This window comes from Chenopodium album, chromosome 5 (assembly GCF_948465745.1).
Source record: "Chenopodium album chromosome 5, dcCheAlbu1.1, whole genome shotgun sequence".
Classification (NCBI taxonomy): domain Eukaryota; kingdom Viridiplantae; phylum Streptophyta; class Magnoliopsida; order Caryophyllales; family Amaranthaceae; genus Chenopodium; species Chenopodium album.
The window spans coordinates 11,879,653-11,907,122 of NC_137838.1; the positions used below are offsets into that span (position 1 = coordinate 11,879,653).

Sequence of the window (27,470 nt, forward strand, 5' to 3'; positions counted from 1 at the left end):
TCCGATGAAGTGGTGAAGACTGGATTCGGTCCAAGTGATGTTGGGCTGAAGGTTTCCTGCACAGCAAACACGCGTAAGCTAGCCTCGGGGGTGTTTCCGAGGAAGGCCCCTCCGATGCTAAAGTCAGTACAATGTGTAGAGAGAGAAAGCTATGCAAGAGAATTAATTGCTTGAGGCTTTTTTTTCAATCAATGTACGAATGTGATATTGATGGCTTTTATACCTTTGCACATATAGGGGATGTGGGCCTTGGCCCAATTGACTTGCCTTGTGGACAGATCTTGACTTTAGCACAAATGGAGAGTTGAACCTTGACCTTGGGCTTTTAATTGGATCATTTAATGACTAGGCCCAATTGGACTAAATTGGACCCAAACAACTTGCCCCCCAGACCCGATTTGGAAGAATGACGGGTCGGGTTTAATTAATCAGAAAAAGGGGGGAAGTAAATGATTTAATTAATCCAACAAATTTGAATTTAAACCGCAATTAATGAAATAACGGCGGCGGGATGATAATTGTGGAAGTTGGACGGATAATGGGCGGTTAATCATGGGAACGTGTGTTTAACGGTTACTTACTGGGGTGTTTAAGAGGAATTAAAGCACGGACTCCCCGAATTCCCATTTCTGGAACATAATCAAAGAAGCGTACCGTCTCTCCTTATTTCTTCGCAGACACAACCCAGAATTTTCGAGAGAACCCAGGAACCCACGTCAGAACTTCGCAAATTCCCCGAGCCTTAAGCTTAGAAACTGAGACTCGTCACTACTAACTCGCAAATCGGCAATTTCCGCTTCAGCTTAAGGTAATTTCCTTTGAGTTTAGTTTATTTTTCTTCGAATTCGAACTCTTTCTCCTTTTTTCGACTTTTTCTTCAAACTCCAACCATGGTGAGAGGAGTTAAAGGTAGGGCCCGTGCTCCAAGAAGAGCAAGGCCGATTCCCGATCCTAGGAATAGGACTGGGACTTGGAATGGACAGAGAGTGGAGTCTGACCCTGCTGAAGGGATTAGGGCGACTCCAATTTCTTCGGTTCCTCCTCAGAGAACAGAGGGGCCGAGCGTTTCTGGGCGGGACGATGAAGTTCCCGCCATCCTTTGGGATATCCTCCCTGGATTTTCAGAGTGGGAGGATGCCGAGGCAGCTTCGGCCATGATAAAGAACTGCCCCTACTCGTGGTGGGTAGAGAATGTTGAACAGTATCGGTTTGCCGAGCAGATTGAGTTGCATTACGGCATCCTTGAAGCTGATGGGTATTGGTGCTGAATGCCCGTGGCATCCGATAGGATCCACCGTCCACCCCCGGGATATGTGGGGGTGTACACAAGACAACTTCAGTACGGGCTGAGGTTCCCTTTGGACGTGTTCGTCCGAGACTTGCTGATCCACTATAATATTTCCCTATGTCAGCTAACTCCCGTTAGCATCCGAAGGGTGATGACGTACTTATGGGTCTGCAAGTTCTTCAGGTATGTGCCGAATCTGCACTGCTTCAAAAAGCTCCATCGGCTAGTGCCAAATATTCAAAGTGGGCACGGAGATCACGCATCTGGGTGGTACCGGATTGAGTCTCGGCCCCAGTACCTAACCATGTGGCCGAACGACTCTTCAGACAAGGACTGGAGGGGTCAATGGATTTGGGTCAGAGCGCCCACGGACCCGGACCACCCCTACGTCTTCAGCGCTCCCAGGTATCTTGCTGAGCCTGATCCCGAAATGGGAAGCTTAGGTCCCCCCGAAGATAACGGCCCAGATCTAAACCTTAATCAACAGAATATCTTCGGCAAGCTGCCGAACCGAGGGGGCAGCGGCCGAATGAAGCATATCCCGGAGACTTGGCTCCCCGATACGCATTACGTCTTCCAAGAGAACATGTTAGCAGCTGTCGGCCTCAGCCGAAAGTTTAGGGATGGTAAGCTTCTTCGGTTGGGGCCGATGCCTTTTAATTATCTCTTTTTCTCTGTTTTCGCTTCGCACTTTTCTGCTGTGCCGACCCAGCTGAACTAATCTTTTTTCTCTTCTTTTTCAGAGCGGGACGAGACCAACGTCGGCATTAACTATGATCGTCTCGGCGTCAACCGAGAACGAGTTGTAATTGATCGGGCCCCTTCTATCACTGAATCGAAGCATAGGGAAGTTCATCTAGACTCTTCCCATTTCCAAATTGAGGCTGTTGCTCTATATCAGAAGCAGAAGCCCTGGTGGAAGAAGAGGGATCCCTGGTTTCAGCTGTTAGACGAAGAAGTTGAAGCTGCCCGTACAGCCGAAGAGGTTACACGGGTTATTGAGGCTTGCGAAGGAGGGGAAGGGTCCTCCAGGGCTGCTGAAGAAGAAGCTGCAGCTATGGCAGCCGAAGAAGACGAGGCTTTGCTGAAGACCTCGGGGAGTTTTTTGGACTTAGCTTTTTAGCTTCTTTTTTTTTTTTTTTTTACTCACATTCTTCATGCCCCCCTGTCTTTTGCAGTCTGAAGAGAGTAAAAGACAGAGAGAAGGGAAAGCCCCTGCTCGTCCCGAAGATCAAGTACAGGAAGAGTCTGAAGATTCAGACATGGACGAGCAGCCTCTTCGCAAAAGGAGACGAAGGATGGCCATCATCGGACCGCATGACTTTCAGAGGAGGCCGATGACCATTGGCATCGAGATAAGAGAACCTGAGGAAGGTGGCGGATCGCCGAGGGTTCCTCAGCCACCACCTCAATCACCACCGAAGACCCCTCCGCCACCCCCCGAGATGGAGGTGGATCAGAAAACTCCCGATCCTAAGGGAGGGGTCCAAGAGGAGGTTCAAGAAAGTGTTGCTGAGCACGGAACTGAGGATGCTGCGATGCCCGATGCTGAGGGTTTCACAGCTGACATTGCAAGAGAGGTTGAGGCTTTCGTCCTCACACCCGAAGAAGAAGCAGGAGTCATAATAATTGACTCTGTTGAGAAGAAGGAGGATGCTGAGCCATCCAAGACTCAGGAAGCTCCATCGTCATCCTTTCCTTCTTTCCAGGCGCTGCAATCTGGAGAGATGGGTTTCTCGGCCCCTCGAATGCCAATTCCAGATCACATCTGGGACCTCATATGGGGCCAGAACCGAGAAGGTGCTGAAGCCTACTTCGGCGATTTTGCTGGCATGTCCGAAGTAGATAGGGCGAGGATTTGGTCACTGAAGGCCACTGCTGGGATGGGCGAATCCAGCAGATCAGTTCCAGACCCAGCCAGATCTAACCAACTGCTGATGATGCAGGTAAATCTCCTTCCTTGCCTTTATCTCTTTTTCAATTCAGCTCTTCAGTTCAGTCAGTTTTTTTTTTTTTTTTTTTTTGACTTGTGCTCCTGTTTCCAGTTCGTGCACAATCAGACTCTCACTGTAGAGCTGATAGATACCCTACAAGATAGGGTGGATGCTACTGAGCATGACAAGAAGGTGGCTGAGGAGGAGCTGAAGCTTGCTAAGTTGAAGCAAGCAGCGGCTGAAGAGAAGCAGCAGAAGGGCGAAGAGTATGAAAAGAGGGCTGCTGAAGCCATTCAAACCTTCTGCTCTGCTATGGAGAAGGAAGTTTTTCCCCCATTGATAGAAGGGGAGAAATTCCTTCAGGAGCACATGGGAGTGGACATCTCCAAATTCAAGGCTGCCATCGGGAGCCGAATCTAAGAGGGAGCTGTTGCACAAGCCGAAGTGCAGCAGAATTTGGAAGCTCTTGAAGCCAGCAGAATGGCTGCTGAAGAGGCGCTCCAAGCTCGGAATGTCCAACTCTCAGACGCTGCTACTGCTGCTGAAGCTCATAAAGCTAAGCTCCAAGAGGTTGAGGATCAGCTGAAGGCCAAAGAAGACGAGCTGACCCAGATTCAGACTGGAGCTTCCCAAGTTCAGCAGGAGCTGAACGAGCAGAAAGAGTCCTCCTCCAAGCTCGCTGATGAGCTGGAGAAATCCAAGGAAGACTTGGAGGCGACAAAGAAGAAGTTGGCTGATGCTGAGGCTTTACTCAAGGTCCGTATCTACACCCAAGAAGAGTACGAAATGGGTTTCAAAAACGGGTTCAGAGTGTGCCGAAGAGTCTACCTACATGCTGAGCCGAAGCTCGACTGGTCCAAATGTGCCGAATGGGTCCAGGATCCCGAGGACCCTCACATGAAGTATGCAACTCCAATCGAAGCTGAAATCCTCGAGGCTGAGGAAGCCGAAGAAGAAGCTGAGAGAAAGGAGTTGGAAGCTGAACAGAGGGAAAGGGAGGCTCAGCAGAGTGCAAAGCCTGCCTCTTCTGCTGCTGGGACTGAGGCCACCATGGGGCCCAGTAATGCTGATCAGTCTGACCCTCGGGCTAAAGCATAGGAACTCGGGCATTCGTCTTCAGAATCTTGCGGTTCATCGTGCGCTCAACTTTAGACTTGCCGCTTTCTGAGTTTTTTGCCTTGTTTTTTGCTTCAGCTTGCCTTGTCGTACAAAATGCTTTTCTTGTTTTATATATGTACCTCGGCAGCTGTAATTTTCCGCTTGTGGGCGGCTGCCGATATTATCTTTAAGTATATTTGAACACTTAACGTTGTAACTCGCTTTCTGAGCATTACTTCTCATTAAACTGATGCTCTTTCTTCAATTGCTTTGTCTTATTTTGAATGCTTTACTGTTTCTGAACTTTGAAATTTTCGCAAAAAATTTGCCAAGTACAAAGCCTTCAGTTTGAAGAATTCTGCTGAAGATAAACTTGCACTGATAGCGCCTCTTGCCCCCCCCCCCAGAAATTTGAAGACTTCAAGTCTTTGGATTGCTGAGTTGGGTTTTCCTTGAGTTGGATATCCGAAACACAGGGCCAACTGAAGGCAATGTTTCGGGTAATGGCTTTCTGGGATACAAGGCTCAGTTAAGGCAATATCCCAGACTTGTCCATGGACTCATGTCTTTAGAGAACAAGTCTTACTGAAGTTTGACTTCAGCTGAAAGACCGGTGTTCTTTAAAGAGACGAGTTTGTCAGCAATCTGAAACCCAGTTGCCCGGAGGCGAAGGTTTCAGACGAGGCTGAATAAAAAATTTCTAACAGTTTCTGTTGTCCTTGGTTTTCTGTCTATCTTTTTTTTTTTTTTTTTTAAAATGGATATCCGAAACACAGGGCCAACTGAAGGCAATGTTTCGGATAATGGCTTTCTGGGATACAAGGCTCAGTTAAGGCAATATCCCAGACTCGTCCATGGACTCATGTCTTTAGAGAACAAGTCTTACTGAAGTTTGACTTCAGCTGAAAGACCGGTGTTCTTTAAAAAGACGAGTTTGTCAGCAATCTGAAACCCAGTTACCCGGAGGTGAAGGCTTCAGACGAGGCTGAATAAAAACCCTTAAAGAGTAGATAGAACAAAGAAAACTTTGAAAAAAATAAAAAGTTGCAAATACTTATAGAAACGGTGGCTCTGAGGCCTTTCATTAATGATTCAAAATGTACTTACAAAGATTGTTCTGCCCCGAATGGTTTACACATGATATTTCTTAAGTACATCAGCATTCCAGTGATTTTTCAACTCAGTTCCATCCAACTGCCGAAGTCGGTATGTTCCTGGCTGAAGCTCGTCATAGACTTCATAGGGTCCCTCCCAGGCCGCTGAGAGTTTCCCGTGAATTCTGTTTTTCTGCACTACAGCAGCATTCCGAAGGACGAGGTCTCCAATTTTGAGAGGCCTCGCTTGGACTCTTCGGTTGTAAAATTTGCTGATTCTCTGCTTGTAAGCAGCCATTCTGATTCGGGCTGAGTCTCTCATTTCATCAAGAAAATCGAGGGATTATCTCATTAGGTCCTCATTCCCGGCCGAGAAGTGGTGTACTCGCAGGCTCTTTGTGCCGATCTCCACGGGGAGAACGGCTTCTGCGCCGTATACCAACTCGAAGGGTGTGTGGCCTGTTGCCTCTTTTTCAGTTGTCCAAAGGGACCAGAGGGTTCCTGGGAGCTCCTCTAGCCACTTGGACTTTTGATCCTCCACCCTCTTTTTGAGGGCGTTAAGGATCTGTTTATTTGCAGCTTCGGCTTGTCCGTTACTTTGCGGATGGCATACAGCTGAATATGCCAGTTTGATGCCGAACTGATCTGTATATCGCTTCAGCGGCAAGTTATCGAATTGCCTCCCATGATCGAAGACAAATACTTTCGGGATGCCGAAGCGCGTGATGATATTCTGCCAGATGAACTTTCTGACAGTTTGCTCTGTAATGTTCGAGGCTGCTTCGGCTTCGATCCATTTACTGAAATAGTCGACACCGACTATCAGCCATTTTTTCTGGTATACAGCATCCGGAAACGGGCCCAGTATATCAAGTCCCCATTGGGCGAAAGGGAGCGGGTTCAGCACGGGCTGAAGCTCTTGGGCTGGCTGATGGATGACTGGTGCGAATTTTTGACATTTTTCACATTTTCTGACCAGTTCCTTAGCGTCTGAGATCATGGTAGGCCAGTAGTACCCTGCCCTTAATGCTTTGTGGGCCAAGGTTCTTCCCCCGATGTGGTTCCCACAGATGCCGAGGTGAATCTCCCGAAGGATGTAATCTGCATCTGTTGGTCCCACACATTTCAGCAATGGGGCTGAGAAGGACTTTCTCAGCAGCTCCCCGCTGAAGACAATGAACCTTGAGCTGGTTCTCTTCAGCTTGGAGGCCAAGATTCTATCTTCGGGAATTTCTCCCCGAAGCTTGAAAGCTAGGATGGGATCCATCCAGCTGGGCTCTGGGTCGGCGCAGCACACTTCAGGTGCTTCGTCGACACTTCTTTCTCGACGCACTTCCACATATACAGACCTGTTCAGCTCAGTGAGAGTTGAACTGGCGAGTTTGGAGAGTGCGTCGGCTTGAGCATTTTGACCCCTTGGGATCAGCTGAACTTCAAAAGTTCTCAGCTTTGCAATGACTGATTTGACCTTGGCAAGATAAGTTATCATAGAGGGCTCTTTGGCCTCGTAGCTGCCACCGATCTGATATGCAACTAGCTGAGAGTCTGTTTTCAGGCAGACATGCTCGGCTTCCAGAGAGATGCACAATTCTAGTCCAGCGATTGCTGCCTCATATTCAGCTTCGTTGTTCGAAGCCTTGAAAGAAAATTTTAGTGCATACTCAAAGGATTTGCCTTCGGGAGAGGTTATCACTACCCCTGCCCCCGAACCATTTACGGTGGAGGATCCATTCGTAAACACGGTCCAGATTTTCTTTTCATTGTCTAGCGTTTCTTGGTACGAGCATTCGGCCAAGAAGTCTGCTAGAGCCTGAGCCTTGATGGCTGCCCTCGGCTGGTAGCTGATACTGAACTCGGTGAGCTCAAAAGCCCACTTGGCCAGCCTACCAGATTTTTCAACTTTGCCGAGAACTTTTTCCAGCGGCTGATCAGTTAGGACCACTATCTGATGGCAATTAAAATAGGGCCTCAGCTTCCGAGCAGCTACCACTACTGCAAAGGCGACTTTCTCGAGTAGAGGGTAGCGAGTCTCAGCGTCCGTCAGAGTGTGACTGACGAAGTAGATCGGTTGCTGAATTTTATTATCTTCCTTCAGCAGCACTGCACTGATGGTGGCTGGGCTAACAGCCACATACAGATACAAAGTCTCTCCCTCTACTGGACTAGCCAGTGTTGGGAGTTGAGCCAGATGCTCCCGGAGCTGCTTGAAGGCTTCTTTTTGCTCTTCTTCCCAAACAAGCTCTTTTGTTTTTGGGAGTTTCAGGGCTTTGAAGAAAGGTAACCCCTTATCCGAAGCTCTAGAAATGAACCTCGAGAGGGCTGTCATTCTTCCGGTGAGCCGCTGAACATCCCTCTTTGTTTTCGGCTCAGGAAGATCGAGCGCTGCTTTGACTTTTGAGGGATTGGCATCAATCCCCCTCTTGCTGACCATGAACCCAAGGAATTTCCCTGACTTCACACCGAAGACACACTTCTTCGGGTTCAGCTTCATTTGATGTTTTCTTAAGGTGGCGAAGGTTTCAGCCAGGTCCTTAACATGGTCTTCAGATCTTTTGCTTTTGACGATTGAATCGACGACGTAAACCTCCATGTACCGGCCTTTTTGATCGGCAAAAACTTGATCCACCAACCTTTGGTAGGTTGCCCCTGCATTTTTCAATCCGAAGGGCATCATTTTATAATTGTACACCCCGGCGTTCGTGACGAATGTCGTCTTTGCTCGATCGTCAGGGTGCATGAAGATCTGATGATACCCCGAGAATGCGTCCATGAAACTAAGCGAGGCATGGCCACTTGTCGAGTCAACTAGCTGATCGATCCTCGGCAAGGGATAGAAATCCTTCGGACAAGCCTTATTTAGGTCCGTGAAGTCAACGCACATTCTCCAGGTACCATTGGCCTTCTGAACCATCACCACATTTGCCAGCCATTCTGGATATTGGCAAGGCTTGATGAAGCCTGCGTCCAACAACTTTTTGACCTCGGCTGCGATGTCTCGGTTATTATTTGCGGAGTAATTCCGCTTCTTTTGCTTAACTGGCCAACACGTTGGATTGACATTAAGCTTATGGGAGATGAGGTCTAGACTTATCCCGGGCATGTCGGCTGCCGAGAAAGAAAACACATCTCTATTGTCCCGAAGGAGTTGAATAAGTTCACAACGGGTGTTCGGATCAAGGTCCATCCCGATTGTTACACATTTCTCAGCGTCTCCTTCGGCCAACTCGACCGTTTCAGTCTGCTGGTCCATGTCCATTGCTGATGGACTGGACTCTTCACAATATGGCCTGCTGTCTATGTCAGCAGGCGTCCCAGACTTTTTCTTCTTCGGCTGGCTCTCTGAGTCTTTCGGCTCAGATGAAGAGTTACCCTTTTCCCTTTCTTGCCCTTTTTCTTTGGGCATAGAACCTTGGGCCGAAGCACTTAGGCCTTTCGGCTTTTTTGTGCTCGGCCCTCTTTCTTTTTCTTTCTCCTCCTCATCCTTGTCATCGTCATCAGGGCGACTAGTGGATGGCTTGAGGTAGCTGCACCTTCGGGCGTCCTTTTGGCTGCCCTGGATCCTTTCGGGGAAGCCGGCGTCTGAGACGTAAATCATCAGGTGATGATAAGTTTAAACGACCCCCTGGATCTCGTGAATTATGGGTCTCCCCAAAATCACGTTGTATACTGAAGGAGCGTCAATGACCAAAAATTCAGTCATGACGTTCCTGGCTGCCTCATCGCAGTCGATGGTGACAGGAAGTGTAACCTTCCCGTCCGGGTAAGTTGAAGCCCCGTTGAATCCGGATACTGGGTAGGGTACCGGCATGAGGTGCTTGGGCTTCAACTTAATTTGATTGTAGGCCTTTCGGAACAGAATGTTTGCTCCGCTGCCGCCATCAACAAGAACCTTGCTGACGTCGTGATTGGCCACCGTGGCGATGATCACCAACGGGTCCTCGTGAGGGAATGTTACCCCCCGACAGTCGGCGGCTGTGAACGTCATGTTCGGCACCGGCGACTGGGGAGGCTGAATATCAGCGTTGTTCACCTGGTGGGTTAGAGCCCTAAGGTGTCGCTTGTGTTCCCTCCGAGAACATATTCCTCCCGAGATAACATTGATTGGAGAGAATTTTCCCTCCGCATTTTTGCTGTTCTTTCGGGGGAAGTCAAGGTCCTGCCGAGAGTCCTTTGCTGACTTCTCGGCTTCCTTTTTCTCGCGGTGATCCGCGATGTATTTTTTCAAGTATCCTTTCCGGACCATGTCCTCGATCTGGTCCTTCAGCTGGATACACTCTTCGGTGTTATGTCCTGGTGACTCATGGAACTCGCACCAGTGATTTTTATTTTTTCGCTGATACCACTCTAGGAGCGGTCTCGGCTTTCTGTAACTCTGCTCTTCCTTCGTCACGCTGTAAATTTTGGCGCGCGAAAGAGAGAGCGGAGTGTAGGACTCATATCTGCCTGTGAATGGGGCAGATTTTTCCTTCTTCGGCTCGTTGGCCAAAGATTGTTCCGAGGCTTTCGCCTTTCCTTTCGCCTTCTGGCCTTGGCCTTCGGACGATTGTTTTTGTTTCCCATTCCCAGATTAGGGTTGGGCTTTTGTTTTATTCCACTCCTCGGCTCGGATGAATTTATCCGAGGCGGTTAGAGCTTCCTCCAGGGTCTGCGGGGTGTGCATGACCATAAAGTCTAAGAACTTCCCGGGCTGAAGGCCATTCTGCATTGCAAAAACAGCTAGCCCTTGGTCCAGCTGAGAGACGCTGGATGACTCGTTGCTGAAACGGGTCAGGTAGTCCCGGAGACTTTCGGTCTCCCCTTGCTGCAGGCCCATGAGCTCAGCAGTGGTTTTCTCTCGGCGGTTTGCCGTGGAGAATTTGCTCTTAAACTTGGTGGACAGGTCATCCCACCCTGTTATAGAGCCTTCCTTTACTCCCTTGGAGATCCACGCTTGCGCCACCCCCTTGAGAGTGGTGGGAAAATATTTGCACCAGGTCGCTTCGGACCTCGGGCAGAGATGCATGTGCCCCTCGTAGGAGGCGATATGGTCCTTCGGATCCGAAGTCCCATCATATGTGATGTGCGACGGTATCTTAACCGTGGGCACATGCTCCTCCAGTATCCATTGCTCGAATGGGGAACTGGTGGGTAGCATAACGGCCTTGCCTTTGTTCCTGGCCGAAGGGACCGCACTCCGCCCTCTTAGAGAGGTAGGAGTGGTTTTCGTCCCTGGCTGGAAAGTCTGGGCCTCGGCTACAGGGAACGAGAGGCGGTTGTGCACGCTCGGCTCCCGGCCGCCGAGTCGGTCGAGTACGCTTCGGCGAACAGTCTCAGGTTGCTCTCGGCGAGCAGATTCTGGCCGAGAGGCTGAGCTGCTGCTCTTATGCGTTTCTGGCCGAGAGGTTGAGGATCCTTTGAAAAATTGAGGGTTCTTTTTCCTCTCTCTTTCAGTTCTCCAGGTATCCTCTTCCCACCTTTCCAGCTCCCGGAAGGAGGGAGGTTTCTCCCCCTCGTGGTCTAGCTTCCTCCGCTAATGCCTGGTGTGTGGAGGAGTTCGATCACGAGGTGGAGGCATATTTTGTGCCCTCATTGCCTCCATGAGCACTGCCAGCTCTCTCGCCACCTCCTCCGAGCTGGGCCCCGTCAAAGGGGTCCTCGGCTGAGTGTGGGAATGAGAGCGGATGGTCAATGGTTGGCTTTGAGGCACTGAATGAGTCCTATGATCGGACTGACTTCTGTTTGACCGAGAGGGACTCGGTCTATGATGAGAGTTGTGAATTACGGGAGAAAGAGAATCCTCTCGGTATGATCCTCCCCCCGAACTGGCACCCTTGGGAGAGTTCCGGTCCGATGAGGGTGATGGTGTAGGAGTTTTAGGCCTTTCGCCCGCTCCTTGACGGAGGCTTTTGCTCTTGCGGTTCTTAGCCATTGCTACCAAGATGATTGCAAGATGACTTTGATTAAAGATTTGGCTTAAAGATTTTTGAAAGTCTTCCCCACAGACAGCGCCAAATTGTTTCGGATGAAAACAATGGGACCTTGCCGAAGGTCCGATGAAATGGTGAAGACTGGATTCGGTCCAAGTGATGTTGGGCCGAAGGTTTCCTGCACAGCAAACACGCGTAAGCTAGCCTCGGGGGTGTTGCCGAGGAAGGCCCCTCCGATGCTAAAGTCAGTACAATGTGTAGAGAGAGAAAGCTATGCAAGAGAATTAATTGCTTGAGGCTTTTTTTTCAATCAATGTACGAATGTGATATTGATGGCTTTTATACCTTTGCACATATAGGGGATGTGGGCCTTGGCCCAATTGACTTGCCTTGTGGACAGATCTTGACTTTAGCACAAATGGAGAGTTGAACCTTGACCTTGGGCTTTTAATTGGATCATTTAATGACTAGGCCCAATTGGACTAAATTGGACCCAAACAATTAGTATCCGAGTATATAATGGTTGAGTGAGGACTTTTTTTTGGGGGGTGGGGGGGTTGTTGGTAAGGAGAAGGGTTCTACCGAGGCAAGACCTCTCACGCAATTTAGGAATGGGAGGGTAAGGGTTGAGTGAGGACATGTTATCGGGCTAGGCAATTTAATTAGGAAGGGGTGGGGGTGGGGGAAATCGTACGGAATACATATTTAAAATAAAATCTTGCTAACGAACGCCCCCAGGACGTTAGATAAACATTTAAAACATTACCTAAAATGATATTAATTTAGGAATGCAAGATAAAATCACGCGTCTCAGTGTAATTAATAATTTTTTTAATTTAATCTTTTTACTTTTAGCTATCTTATCCAACGCTCTAAGGACATTCGTTAGCTTTTGCATTTAAAATGTTATTTTTATTTCCCTCTAATAAAATTTAGCAACAAACTCAGGTTCAACCTATTTTCTAATTAGATCAAGCAACTAGACAAGTAGTATATCCCATTTGATATGATTAATTGGTTACACTTACAATAATTAATTAGCACAATAACCCAAAAAACTGAAAGGTTGCTTTACGGCGCTCTACGTTATGGCCTTTTTCGTCAAAATGTAACGGTAATTCGGTAATGATCCTCTGTACTCTTTCCCACCATCTTCTCATCTTCCTTTAACTAACTTTTCAACTCCCACCAAGGCTATTTTCGTCATTTCTCCCCTTCAAATTCTCTCCTAAATAAAATAAAATAAATATTCCTATGTTGTTATTTGAACTACCTTCAAATTCCTATAAATACCCTTTTAAATGCATGTAATGCTCCTCAACACACCCAAACTCAATTACTCATATACTAGCTCTAATTTAAATTTTCTCCCTCTAGAAAGTTCTAATTTAAAATGGGGAGAACATTCACATTTTTTTTCTTTACACTTTCTCTCCTGAATTGTGCTCTTACTATAGCAGCTAAAGGAGTAGGAGGCGCCTTGTACAATGTTGCCACATTCGGGGCGAAACCCGATGGGAAAACGGACTCTACCAAGGCATTTGTGGATGCATGGGCCGCCGCTTGTGGATCCACAGGACGGCCCACAATTCACGTGCCCCAAGGCCGATTTTTTATTGGTAATGCCATTACTTTCAACGGGGCTAGATGTAAAAACAAGGGTGTTAACTTTGATATTAAAGGCACCCTTGTTGCACCCTTGAATTATCGAGTTCTTGGCAACAAGGGTACTTGGCTAGCTTTTCAATACGTCACCGGAGTGTCGATCTCCGGTGGGGTATTGGATGGTCAAGGTGATGGTTTGTGGGCTTGTAAAGTGGCCGGCAAAGGCGGATGCCCAAGTGGACTCACGGTAAGTGTATAAATCTAATTACATTGTCATTCTTTTAAGTCATTAGTCCACGTTACATGAATTTGGTCACCAAATTAACGAAGAAAAAAAAAATGTAAAATTGGTCAATGAAGACTTCAATAAGAAAGTAGCTAAACAATGAAAATTTTCTACAAAAAATTATGCAAAATTTGGTGATTACCCATAAGCAAACATAACCTCAATTTTTATTTTTTTTTAAAAAATGATTTTTATTTCATTAAATTTAAAAGTGGTCATACAAGTCATTTCCAAAAACTATTATCAATTCCTTAATAATTATGTCCCCTTTAAGACTAAGACGTTTTAATACAACCGTTTAATGGGAGTAGCTTACATGTGACTTGATCCAGATTGCACGGGGTTGCAACACGGAGTTAATCAAGCATAAACCATAGATAGCATAACGTAATTGACATTATTATTATTATTGAGATAGCATAACAAATTAACAGCCCATATAATAATGATAAAGTAACTAACATAATACACCTGAAATTCCATGTGATTTATTGTGTGTAAACTATAGTAAAAACATTCAGAATCTCAGAGATAATATAACACATGGTTTTGATTTGGTTAGTTTGAGTATTATATACTACCTTCGTTTCTGTATGATGGTACGCAAGGATAATAATTAGTACGTGTATAATGTACTTGTCGTTCTTGTAAATTATGATTATTCATTTTGGGGATAACTTTATTTTTTAGAGTTAGCTTATTGAATGTTATTGCTGTTTCTATTGTACGTGCAGAATATTGGGTTTACAAGCTCCAAAAATATTGCGATCAAAGGATTAACTTCACTTAACAGCCAATTATACCACATTGTATTTGTTGGTTGCCAGAATGTGAAAGTTCAAGGCGTGAAAGTTTCAGCTTCCGGATCAAGTCCTAACACTGATGGAATTCATGTACAATCGTCGACTAGTGTAACAATTCGGAGTACTACTATTGGTACTGGAGATGATTGTATCTCGATTGGCGCCGGAACCACGAATATGTGGATGGAGAACATCAAGTGTGGACCTGGTCATGGTATCAGGTATATATTCTTCGATTTTCAATTGGAATAATTGTCAATACACAACCTAAAACACGTGGACAATACGCTTTTTTTTTCCTATATTTTTCTTACCAAAATAAATAATTATAATTGTGCAGCATTGGAAGTCTAGGCAAAGAGATGAATGAGCCCGGAGTACAAAACATAACAGTGAAGACGGCAACATTTACCGGTACTCAAAACGGTGTCCGAATCAAGTCTTGGGGAAGACCTAGCAGTGGGTTTGTAAAGGATGTATTATTCCAACATATTACTATGGTCAATGCTCAAAACCCCATAATTATTGACCAAAATTATTGCCCCGGAAACAAAGGTTGTCCGGGAAAGGTAACACACCTTACACTTTTGTACAATTTTCGACTTTTAATAATTATACTTGGAATATATCAAATATGTATGTACAAATTAAACGCACTTTAAAATAATTTGTAGTGTTAGCTAATCTTCATCGATCTATGTTTTCACAGGTCTCAGGAGTAAAAATCGACGGCATAACCTACCAAGACATACATGGATCGTCGGCTTCTCCGGTTGCTATACATTTTGATTGTAGCGCGAAAAACCATTGTACAGGGCTAAGATTGGAGAACGTTAAGTTAACCTACAACAACAACAAACCAGCCTCCTCAATGTGTGCCTTTGCTGGTGGATCAAGCTATGGATTAGTTCAACCTAAAGGGTGTTTGTAGAACTATATTTCGGAAATTTTCGAGTTCTATACGTTAATTCTTCCCCCATTTTTTTGTATGAGGGAAAGAGTGTACGTTCCACTAATTAATTGATATTCAAGGCAGTAGAGTATTGGAAGTGCATGCATGTAATTACATGCCTCCAACTCTTTAAACTTGAGTTTATGTTATTATCATATTTGTAAAAAGGTGTTGTTTTGATGCTTGCTTAATTTGTATGTTGATTTCCAAGAATGTAATTGAAATTGCATTATAATTATTTATTGTGAAATTTTAATTTCAACGGGAATGTTTCAGTTTTTTTTTTTTTTTTTTTTCAAATTTTATGTTGATACGACGTATAATTTATGTTTATCTACTTTGGTAATTTAATTTACTGGTAATCAAAATGGTGTCCGAATAAATAACCATTGGCGGATCGACGTAGTGACCCGGGGGCATGTGCTACCCCCGGAAAAAAAAAAAAAAATTTGTTTACAGAAAGGCCTTCTGTAAAATAGTTTATAAAGATTAAAAATGCTAACTTAACAACATTATTGAAGGTGCTTCAGTGGTTGCTATGCAGGAAGTTTGAACTTTCTAGTATCCTTGGAGTCTTAGCTCCGAATCTCCTCCCCCTAACCTAACTTACAAAAAAAATTAGAGTACAAAAATGTAAACGTTAGTGAGGCCGTACATACCTGTCCCGGGCAATTCTTTGCTTACAAATCCATCACTTGGCCTTCCCCACGACTTGATTCTCACCCCATTCTGTAAAGTGTTCGACAACTGACTATCGAGTGACGTTATACCATTTATTTCAATGTTTTGGGAATTTAGAAAACCTAAATTCTGCTTAAGTATTAAATACTAAATTTAGAAAACCTAAATTATTAGTTATTAAATACGAAAATTTCATTGTTTTGGGAATTTAAAAAACTTAAGGGCTTGTTTGGCAATTTTTGTTCATTATGAGACACATATCATATACTTTTAGAAAACAAAAAACAAAAAAACAGAAAACCACAGCAATGCCAAACGAACCCTAAATTTTTAGATATTAAATACAAATATATTCAATTGATTATAATGTATAGTAAAATCCTGAAAATTGAGATCAAATAACTTATACATCTAACAAAAAATAAAAGTAGATACTACTTACATTGGAGCGTTGATTTATCATATTATGTCTAGATGCAAATATAACAACGTATGCATGCCTCATATATATATATATATATATATATATATATATATATATATATATATATATATATATATATATATATATAAAATAATAATAATAATAATAATAATAATAAAAATTAAAAAAAAAAAACATATGCATGCCAATATATAAACCGCATATATATTAAATTTTACATATAGAAAATAATTAACTTGCTTCGACACCACGAGGACATGCTCCTTTTCTAGATCGTTTACAATTCCATAGTTTAGTTCCTGCACCGTCAAACACTCCACCAGAAAGCGTAACACCATTGACGTGATCAAATAACACCCATGTTTTTGAATTTTGAAGCACCCGAAAATCATTAGGGGCTACTATGGTACCGTTTACAACAAATTTAATCTTACTACTTTGGCATCCCTTTCCCGAAAAGGTAAGGGATTTTCGAAGAAAGAATTCTCCTTCAGGAATATGAATTGTAGACTCGCCTGATGAATCACAAGCTAAATTCCAAACCGCCTTCAACGCCTTGGAAGAGTCAGAGTTTGAGTCGGGTTTAGCCCCGAGTGATACTACATCATAGTAGTTGTAGGTTGCGCTAACAGAGTTTAGGTTTAGGATCACTGTAGTTATTAAGAGAAAGAATACGTGAAATTGTGGTGGGGCTGTTTAATTTTTAAGAGAAAGAATACCTGAAATTGTGGTGGGACTGTTTAATTTTTAAGAGAAAGAATATGTGAAATTTTGGTGTTTGAATCTTTAATTTATAGATGTTGGATACTAGTAGCTAGTTTCATAAGCATACAAAACACAATTTACAATTATGGATGGATAATTTTTAATCTAGCTAGATGATTTGATAAATTTTCATTAGATTCTAATCATAGATATATAGGTCACTTTTTTATCTTATTCTTTTCCGTGTACTATCAAATTTAAATAATATAGTAACATTAATTTTTCTTGGATGAGATATGATATAAAATAAAAATAAAAAATAAACGTATATTTATCTCTAGCGCTAAGTGATTAATCTGATGATTATTTTTTAAAATTTTTAAGACAATCTTTTTAAAAAATTGGTTGTATAATAAATTTATTGTACATCCGTTGTAAAGTTTCTCTATAATGAATTAATGATCCAAAGTTATCCTAAAATGAATAAAAGTTACCTTAATATATAAAAGTTACATAAGTTTTATTTAGATAAAATTACACATAACTTAAAATCACATCACAATAGTTGAAATTAAATTATATTTCCGCAAAAAAAAAAAAAAAAGTAATTATATTACCCTTATGAAACTTATCCCAGTGACTATTTATCTTAAAACTACATAAATTTTAAAGTTTCCAAAAGGGCTAAAAGTTACCCAAAATTAGTTAAAAATTACCCAAACATTGCTCGATGTACATTAAAATTATTGTAAATTGGGTGTATGCTAAAGTTTGGTTTATTTTTAACGTGAATGGATACTAATATTTTTTTGACAATATTTACCTAATAAACTTTGCAATATATTGCTACCTCCAAGAGTTACTGTATTACAATCAACATTCTACAGTGTTTATCTACTACCACTGTACACACGTTATTTTGTAAAAGGTTTATACAATTTGTTTTATTTTTAAGTCACCTAGTAAGTTATATAATTGTGAGGTCGCAATTCTAAATTATATAAATAAAAAATAAAACCTTTTCTAAAAGCAATTTAATCAAGATACTATAAGTGTTTATCCAAAACAATTTAATCAAGATATTATAAGTGTTTATCCGAAACTAGAATTAATCAATTAATTGAAAACTTAAGAGACTAAATAATAAGTTGACTTTTCCTAAGATTTATGTATATGTAAGTAAAAATAGAATACCAAATCCTCTCTTTTATGCTGCTAACGTTTCCCCTCAAAAAAAAAAAAAAAAAAAAAAAAAAAAAAAAAAAAGTAAAAATAGGTAAGTTTTTAAATTACCATTTTTTAAAAAAATGAAGGTATGTAGTGCAAAATGTTACGGAATACCTGAAAAGAATTGTGAATTACGCACGAGTTTAAATTATATAGGTAAGTTTTTAGGATTAACCTCGATGTATAATATATTAGCGTTGAAATAGTCATATTAATGTGATGGTAAAAGTTTTACACTCTTACTATTATGATTACTAAATTCCGTAAGAGTGAAGGAAATTATAATAGTATTGTAACCAGTGCATATTTACTGGTACTAACAGATACAAGTATAATTTTAGAGATTAAAGAAAATTATGCAAGTTTAGGTTGAAGGTTGAAGTACACCAAAAGTTGACCACATAGAATTGTTACAAAATGGAAATCCAATTTGGTTGACGAGTTAATAAGTTTTGGAAAAATTGGAACGACTCCAACGGTCCAACCCCAATATCTGGGTGAAAAAATTGCACCAAATTATTGGTAGACTTTGCTTTAGTAAACGCCTCACTTCATAATAGTCTAGATATATAAAAGTGCACAAAGTCTTATATGAAGTATGTGGTTGGCCATACCGTGTGGCCAATCATTATAGGGATTATTTCGCTAGTGTAATGGGGGTTTACTTGCGCACACAAGATTAGCTGATAGAAGTGTTAAGAATCTACCTTAATTACTTGAGTTCCACCTCTTTTTTGTTGGGTTTTTACCAATTCGTCCAATCGGATTTGTAGTCATTGCTTTATTGACCGACATTACTAATGATTTTAGCATTTGATCATGGACAAAGAGAATACTACTTGATGAAATCTATAGAGTATAAAATTGTTAAACTTTATTTTCTGACATACTCCCTCATCAATAACTATATATTAAAAGACTCATCGACACATGTCAGTTTCTGATGTGTCCTTAGCATTTAAAAAAAAAATATATATATATATTTAATAAAAAATTTATTTAAGGAAATTATTTGTAAAATTTAATTACTATATAAATAGAAATGATATTTACCTTTTTTTTATATTCTCATTCAATTAACTAATTAATATGGAAAATTGAATAGCAAAATACTTCCTCTATTCTTTTTTACTTGACATGTTTCTTTTATCACGCTTGCCAATGCAAAACTTTAACGATCAATAACTTTAATTCTCTATAAGTTAAAATTTTTAAATTTACATAATATTATGATAGTACTTATTGAGACGAATTCAAAAATATCTTACATGAATATATTTTTCATTGCATATTATTTACAAAAGACGGTCAGAGGAAAGGTGATGAATAGTGTTAAAGTCAAAGCGGATCAAGTAAAAAAGAACGGAAGAAGTATAATCTTTGTAAATATTTTTTAAAAAATACAATCTTCTACTACGGAGTATAAGTTTTTATGTGGCAAACATAATATCCGTTTCAAGGATACAATTGAGATAAACAAAAGTTAATGACTAAAAATGAGATATTACAATATATGATCACTGATAAGTATATACGCACATTTTTTTTTTTGTCAATAACCGTGCATGGCACGGGACCTAACCTAGTATATATATATCTAAGACGTTGAGCTTTTTTCACTATTTATGTACTCCCTCCGTTTCAGAATGATCTTTCTGTTTCGTAAATCGATGCAAATTTTTACCCATCTTTGACCGCAAATATCTTTAATCTTACACTAGCAAAAATTATAAAAGTTAGATATTAATAATCTACTCACCAACACGAATCAAACTATATCCCACATGACTATATTTGTTCTTATAGATTAAGAGAAATTTAGAAGATTATCGCTTTTTTAAAAAAGTCAAAGATTCCAAATCAGAACATCATTATGGAACGGAGAGAGTATTAAATTTGACCATAATTTTTTACGAACATAATGTAAACATACGGAGTATTTTATCATAAAACATGTTGTTCGATAGATATTAATATAAAGTTTCACAATATAGTTTTAAAAACTAATTTTCATTAATATTTAATTATCATATCATATCATATTATATCATATCATATATAATCTAATCTAATATATAATTTTAATTAATTTAAGATTTTTTTTATATCATATCATATCTATAAATCATTCAAGGATATTTAAATGATACACAAAACAAATTAGATAAATTTTAGAAAAAAAAAAATTATGTAAATAACTCAGAAATCACAAATTCAATTCTTATACTTTGTATGTGGTAGGCCCAATTTTTTTTTGTCGTTTTTGCACGTGAAACCATTTCTGAAAAGTTTTAGTATAGCCCACACCACCTTTTTCACTCTTCCTATCTCTCTCCTCCTTTCTCTCTCTTCTTTTTACTTTTATGTTATTTTAATGGTTGTGAGACATTTGCATTTGTATCACAACCCTCCATTTTTACTTCCTCGATTTAATACGGCACCTCTAACCCTAGATAAGTGAATTAAATATAGTTTTTTTTAGGATAAATAAGTTAAAATTAAAATAGATGGTAAATTTCAAAAATATCTTATAGATGTTATATATATTTATATCATAAAATTCGTTTTAAATTACTGTATAAATGTTTTAGCTTAGGTAAGATAAAAAATACTTGGCATTTTAACTTTTTGCCAACTCACGCTACATAGACAACATAAAAGGATAATTGTTTTGACATGTAGGATTTATTTGAATATTTTCTTAAAAAAAAATTGCATAGATTTAGATAGATTTTGTAGGATAAAAAAGTCACGTATTTTAGAGCTTTATTTTCAATAAAATTTGGATTAAATTCTTAGGATAGATTTTTATCTTCGATAAAAAATCAATATAATACCAATATACATCAAATTATAATTTTATTCAAACTAAATATTTAAGTACTTCAAAATAAATCTATGTATGACATATTTTAATAATTGACATAAAATATAATTTACTCATTTATTAATCAAGTCACGCAATATAACATAACTTAAGCATTATGATTAGACAGGGCACAAGATTATGCATTCCAACTTTTCACAAATTTCATGTCACGTAAGTAACAACTAACCATTATATATTTATATTGACAGGTATAATTTTTTTTTGGATAGATTAAAAGTTTATATTAATGATATCTTTTAAAATTTTGCATATAGTTAAAAAAATTATCCTAAAATTTAATAAACAAACAGGGCATTGCACAGGGCACAAAATTAGTACAAAAATAAGGCACCAATAGTGCATTGGCATGTGTACAATGTTGATTGTGGCATATGTTTTGGGACAGAGGGAGTACATATAGATATATATTGATATAGTATAAATATATTCATGTGCTTCAAACATTAGGTTAAGTTTTTTGTTGCGATAGTCCTATAATTAATATCGTGTTGGAGCCAGTGTGACACAAAGGTCACGGATTCATATGTCATTCATCTCCACCTTCAAGTGGAATATTAAGCGTTGGGTATAAAGAGGGTTCATGTTGCATTCACACTTGAAACCCCAAGCGAGGAGTGTGATATAATATATAAATCGATCATGGGGTTCGACCATCATGGATTCATGGTTAAGGCCCAGAAAAATGTTTTATTTTCTATTATATATTATCAACACAAAAGTGATAAATTGAGTCATTTATCTAACCTAGTAAAAATAATTAGGATCTTTTAACAAAACGGCTAATTTGTTAAAAGTATTTACCAAAACGGCTAATTATAATATTTAATTCCCAAACTAGCTAATTTATTAACTTTAAAGTAATTTTATCTATGTCTTATTTTTCTTTGAACTTGTTTGGTTCACTTTATAATACTACTAGATATAAGCCCGTGCGATGCACGGTTCTAGTAAATCTTTTTAATTAATTTAAGATTTTTTTTATATGAAGATCATTCATTGGATATTTGAATAAAATTCCTAATATCATAAGATAATTTTTTTTAAAAAAAAATTTAACACTAAAGTTATCTTTCGTAGGTTTATTTATTTTACGTGGCGCTTGAATTTAAAATCCCAAACCTTATTCTTTAATTTTGCTTAATAAAAAATAAATGACAAATCATTTTATTTATTGATTAAAATAAGTCCTTTGCAAATGCGTTTTTTTTATATACTCGTTCTGTTTCAAAATGTTAGTCTCATCTAAAATATTTTAACTATTAAAAAAATTAGGGGGAATCTTCTAAATTTCTCTTTGTATATAAGGAAAAACATAGTGATATGAAATTTAGTTTTATTCGTTTCGATGAGTACATTTTTAATATTTAATTTTTATAATACTTGCTAGGGAGAGATTAAAGATATTTACGATCAAAGATTTACTTCCATATATGTAAAAAAGATAATTATTAGTTTTTTAAATAATTTAAATTTTAATTGTTCACTATTCGTTATTTTTACCTAGGTGGCAAAATTCTTAAATATTATTCGTCACTTTTTCTTAGGTGGCGAGTGAATTTTTTAATTCTAAAATAAATTATTAATCTAAAATTTCATTGGCCTAAATAATACCTTTTCTTATGTGGCGCGTCAAATGCTTCCGAAAAATGCCTACTTGTATATAAGGAAAAACATAGTGATATGAGATTTAGTTTTATTCGTTTCGATGGGTACATTTTTAATATCTAATTTTTATAATATTTGCTAGGGAGATATTAAAGATATTTACGATCAAAGATTTACATCCATATATGTAAAAAAGATAATTATTAGTTTTTTAAATAATTTAAATTTTAATTGTTCACTATTTGTTATTTTTACCTAGGTGGCAAAATTCTTAAATCTTATTCGTCACTTTTTCTTAGGTGGCGAGTGAATTTTTTAATTCTAAAATAAATTATTAATCTAAAATTTCATTGGCCTAAATAATACTTTTTCTTATGTGGCGCGTCAAATGCTCCCGAAAAATGCCTACTTTATTTATATATATTAGATTATTATTAATATGCATAAACATAAGAAAAACTTTATACATAGGCAGTTGATTGATTAATTTATTACAACTTATAAGAAAAAACTTTATACATAGACAATTCTAGAATTAACTAGAGGTACATGCATAAATAGTGGAGTAATGAACCGATCCGACATCTATAAATACATGATATATGTATGATTTAGTGTGTAAGTATGTATGATTTAGTGTGTAAGTATTCCACCAAAGTTGGCAAAACATTCTTGTAAAAAAAAATGTAAATCATCATATTTAACCTTGATCCCTCACCATTGCTACAGAAAGAAGAAGCTTGTTTGCTCTTGTAAGTCAAATTTATATTCTTCAACTTTATGCCCGAACAACGATGTATTGGGCTACAATCAAACTTCACAGCAATTGATGTTGCTGATGATCCATGAATATCGTCATTTGTCACGTCACTTATTTTTACTCCAGAAACCTATTCACAAAATAAAGAAAAGAAAATTCGTTAAAAGTTTTACCTATATTTGAAATAAAAACTCGAATTTAATCAAAAATAAAGTTTAATATACCTCTCCTGGACAATTCTTGTGATTGGGGCAATATTTTTGGTCAATAATGATTGGATTTCGAGCATTTTCCATCGTGAGATGTTGAAAGACAACATTGCTTACAAATCCATCACTTGGCTTTCCCCATGACTTGATTCTCACTCCATTCTTCGTATTAGTGAAAGTCGACCTTTGTACTGTGACATTGTGCACTTTTGGCTCATGTAAAGTTTTTCCTAAACTCCCAATACTTATGCCATGACCAGGACCACATGCAATATGTTGAATCCACAAATTTTTAGTTCCCGGGCCAATTGAGATACAATCATCACCAGTAGCAATTGATGAACTCAATATTGTAACATCAGTTGACGATTGTACGTGAATGCCATCAGTATTTGGGCTATGACCTGAAGCAGAAATCGTAACCCCTTGCACTTTCACGTTTCGACAACCATCGATAACAATATGATACAATTGACTATCGAGTGAAGTTATACGAATTATTTCAATGTTTTGGGAATTTAGAAAACCTAAATTCTGAAATGTAATAAAAAAAAATGTTAATTATTTTTTTTTTTGAGGCAAAAAAAAATTGTTAATTAAGAATTAAACAAATATATTTCATTATTTTTGAAATTTAGGAAATTTAGAAACTTAAATTGTTAGATTTTAAATACGAATATATTCAATTGTCAATCAATAATAAATATATTAAAATGATTATATAATATATAATAAATTTTACTCCATCAAATAACTTAATTGGTGTAGCCATACCATTGAGATCAAATAACATATACAGTTCCTTAATGTAAAACTTACAATCTAACAATAAATAAATGTAGATACTAGTTAAATTAGAGCATTAATTTATCATAATATGTCTAGATGCAAATATAACTAATATATGCATGCCAATATATAAATCGCATATATATTAAATTTTACGCATAGAAAATAAATAACTTACTTTGACACCATGAGGGCATGCTCCTTTTCTATATCGCTTACAATTTCATAGTTTAGCTCCTGCACCGTCAAACACTCCACCAGAAAGCGTAACACCATTGACGTGATCAAATAACACCCATGTTTTTGAATTTTGAAGCACCCGAAAATCACTAGGGGCTAATATGGTACCGTTTACAACAAAATTAATCTTACTACTTTGGCATCTCTTTCCCGAAAAGATAAGGGATTTTCGAAGAAAGAATTATCCTTCAGGAATATGAATTGTAGACTCGCCTGATGAATCACAAGCTAAATTCCAAGCCGCCTTCAATGCCTTGGAAGAGTCGGAGTTTGAGTCGGGTTTAGCCCCGAGTGACACTACGTCATAGTGGTTGTAGGTTGCGCTAACAGAGTTTAGGTTTAGGATCACCAAAATTATTGACAATGTTGCAATTACGGTCTTCATAGTTTTTATTATGTAACAAAAAGCGACTATAGTTATTTAAGAGAAAGAATGCGTGAAATTGTGGCGGGACTGTTTAATTTTTAAGAGAAAGAATATGTGAAATTTTGGTGTTTGAATCTTTAACTTATAAATGTTGGTACAACTCCAACCCCAATATATGGGTGAAAAAATTGCACCAAGTTATTGGTAGACAGTAGACTTTGCTTTAGTAAACGCCTCATCACTTCATAGTCTAGATATATAGAAGTGGTAAGAAATCTACCTTAATTACTTGACTTCCACCTTTTTTTTTGTTGGATTTTTACCAATTCGTCCAATCGGATTTGTAGTCATTGCTTTATTGGCCGACATTACTAATGATTTTAGCATTTAATTATGGACAAAGAGATACTACTTGATGAAATCTGAAGAGTATAAAATTTGTAGTTGTAAAACCTTATTTTCTGATATACTCCCTCATACTCGTAATATCTAAGACATTCAACTTTTTTCACTATTTATGTATTAAATTTGACCATAATTTTTTACTAAAATATACGGAGTATTTTATTATAAAATATGTTGTTAGATAGATATTAATATAAAGTTTCAGTATATAGTTTTATAAACTAATTTTCTTTAATATTTAATTATCATACATATATAATAACTTAACTAATATATAAAGCTAAACTTTTAGCTAGGTTACGAGACAATGACACTTGGCATTTCAACTTTTCGCCAAGTGTCGCGCCATGTAGGCGACATATAAGATTTAATACGATACATCTGACCCCTAGATAAGTAAATTAAAGATAGATTATTTAGGATAAATAAGTTGAATTTAAAATAAAATAGATTGTAAATTTCGAAAATATCTTATAGATATGTTATTTTTATATCATAAAATTCGTTTTAAATACTATATTAATGTTTTAGCTTAGGTAAGATAAAAAATACTTGTCATTTTAACTTTTCGCCAAATATCGCACTATATAGCCGACATAAAAGTATAATTGTTTTGATATGTAGGATTTATTTGAATATTTTTTTTAAAATTTGCATATATTAATTAGATAGATATTTTTGGATAAAAAAAGTCACGTACTTTAGAGCTTTATTTTCAATAAAATTTGGTTAATTTTTAGGATAGATTTTTAATTTCGATAAAAAAATCAGTATACCAATATACAATTTAAATTATAATTTTATTCAAACTAAATATAAAAGTACTTCAAAATAAATCTATGTATGATAGATATTTTATTAATTAGGGAAATTCTCACCAGTAACACTCAACTTCCGTTTTTTCTCAATGGTAGAATATAATATTTTGGATTATCATTGGTAATCACCAATTAGTAATACTAATTTACTGGTAACATTAATGAAACTTTTACCTAAGTCCTTAACCATGGTTATTATGTTAAGTGGAAAATTAGCTATGAAATGACTCAATTGCCCCTATTTATTTCCCTTAACCACTTATGTCTAATCAAATAACTTCAGGGTTTCATCTAGCTAGTATACAAATTGCAAGTCAGCTTGCAAATTCTGTTGTTAATCTAAGTGGAAAACAATTGAGTATTGTCGCAGATCACGGTGACTCATTCCCTATAGCTGATCTCCTGCCTCAAGAACCTTTCGCTGGAGCATTTTGTTTAGCCGTGGTAGTATTAAGAGAAATTGAAAAGAAGAAGAACAAGGAATACGAATAGAATTGGGTTGTTTAAGGTTTATATAAAGGGATAATTGATTAAGAAGGGAAAATAGCATATAACTTTGGAGGGAAGTGATTTTTTAGAAGGGTAGGTTTGTAATTGTGTTATTATTAATCCATGGTTAGTCAATAATTAGGTAAATGTTTCATTAATGTTACCAGTAAATTAGTATTACTAATTGGTGATTACCAATGATAATAAAAAATTTTGCATTCTACCGTTGAGAAAAAACAAAAGTTAGGTGTTACCGGTGAGAATTTCCCTATTAATTAACATAAAATATAATTTACTCATTTATTAATCAAGTCACGCAATATAACATAACTGCGGTATGATTAGCCAGGGCACGAGATTAGGCATTCCAACTTTTCACAAATGTCGTGTCACATAAGTAACAACGACTAATCATTATATAGACACGTATAATTATTTTTGGATAGATTTAAAATTGCTATGAAGATCTAAAAAATTATGTTGTAGTTTTTGTTAGAGGACCAACTCAGCCAAAAGCTTAAGCTGATGTAGGTTGAGGTCCAGGAATATGTTTAATATTCCACTTTGAAGGAGAGGCGGATGAGATTCGAACCCGTGACCTTTGTGTCACGCTGGATCCGATACCATGTTAATGGACCAACTCAACCAAAAGCTTAAGCTAATGATAGAGTATAAAACATATTCCTGAGCCTCAACCATTAGCTTAAGCTTTTGGTTGAGATGGTCCTCTAACATGGTATCGGAGCCAGCGTGACACAAAGGTCACGGGTTCGAATCTCATCCGCCCCTCCTTCAAAGTGGAATTAATTCGCACCAGGTATGGGTGGGCCTGTGTTGCATCCTCATTTCAAGCCCAAAGGGCCTTTCATGTGAG

General features: G+C 38.2%; 1 protein-coding gene and 1 pseudogene across 1 annotated transcript; one reads left to right on the top strand and one right to left on the bottom strand.

Annotated features, from left to right (window-relative positions):
- The first annotated feature begins 12,657 nt into the window (after positions 1-12,657).
- On the top strand, positions 12,658-15,029 carry LOC145631912 (polygalacturonase-like). Its single transcript, XM_081684141.1, has 4 exons — positions 12,658-13,172; positions 13,946-14,235; positions 14,355-14,583; positions 14,724-15,029. The coding sequence occupies exons 1-4, from the start codon at positions 12,714-12,716 to the stop codon at positions 14,943-14,945; spliced, it is 1,200 nt and encodes a 399-aa protein (XP_081540267.1). The 5' UTR covers positions 12,658-12,713; the 3' UTR covers positions 14,946-15,029.
- Positions 15,030-16,323: 1,294 nt separating this feature from the next.
- On the bottom strand, positions 16,324-24,902 carry LOC145632592 (polygalacturonase-like; annotated as a pseudogene).
- Positions 24,903-27,470: the final 2,568 nt, after the last annotated feature.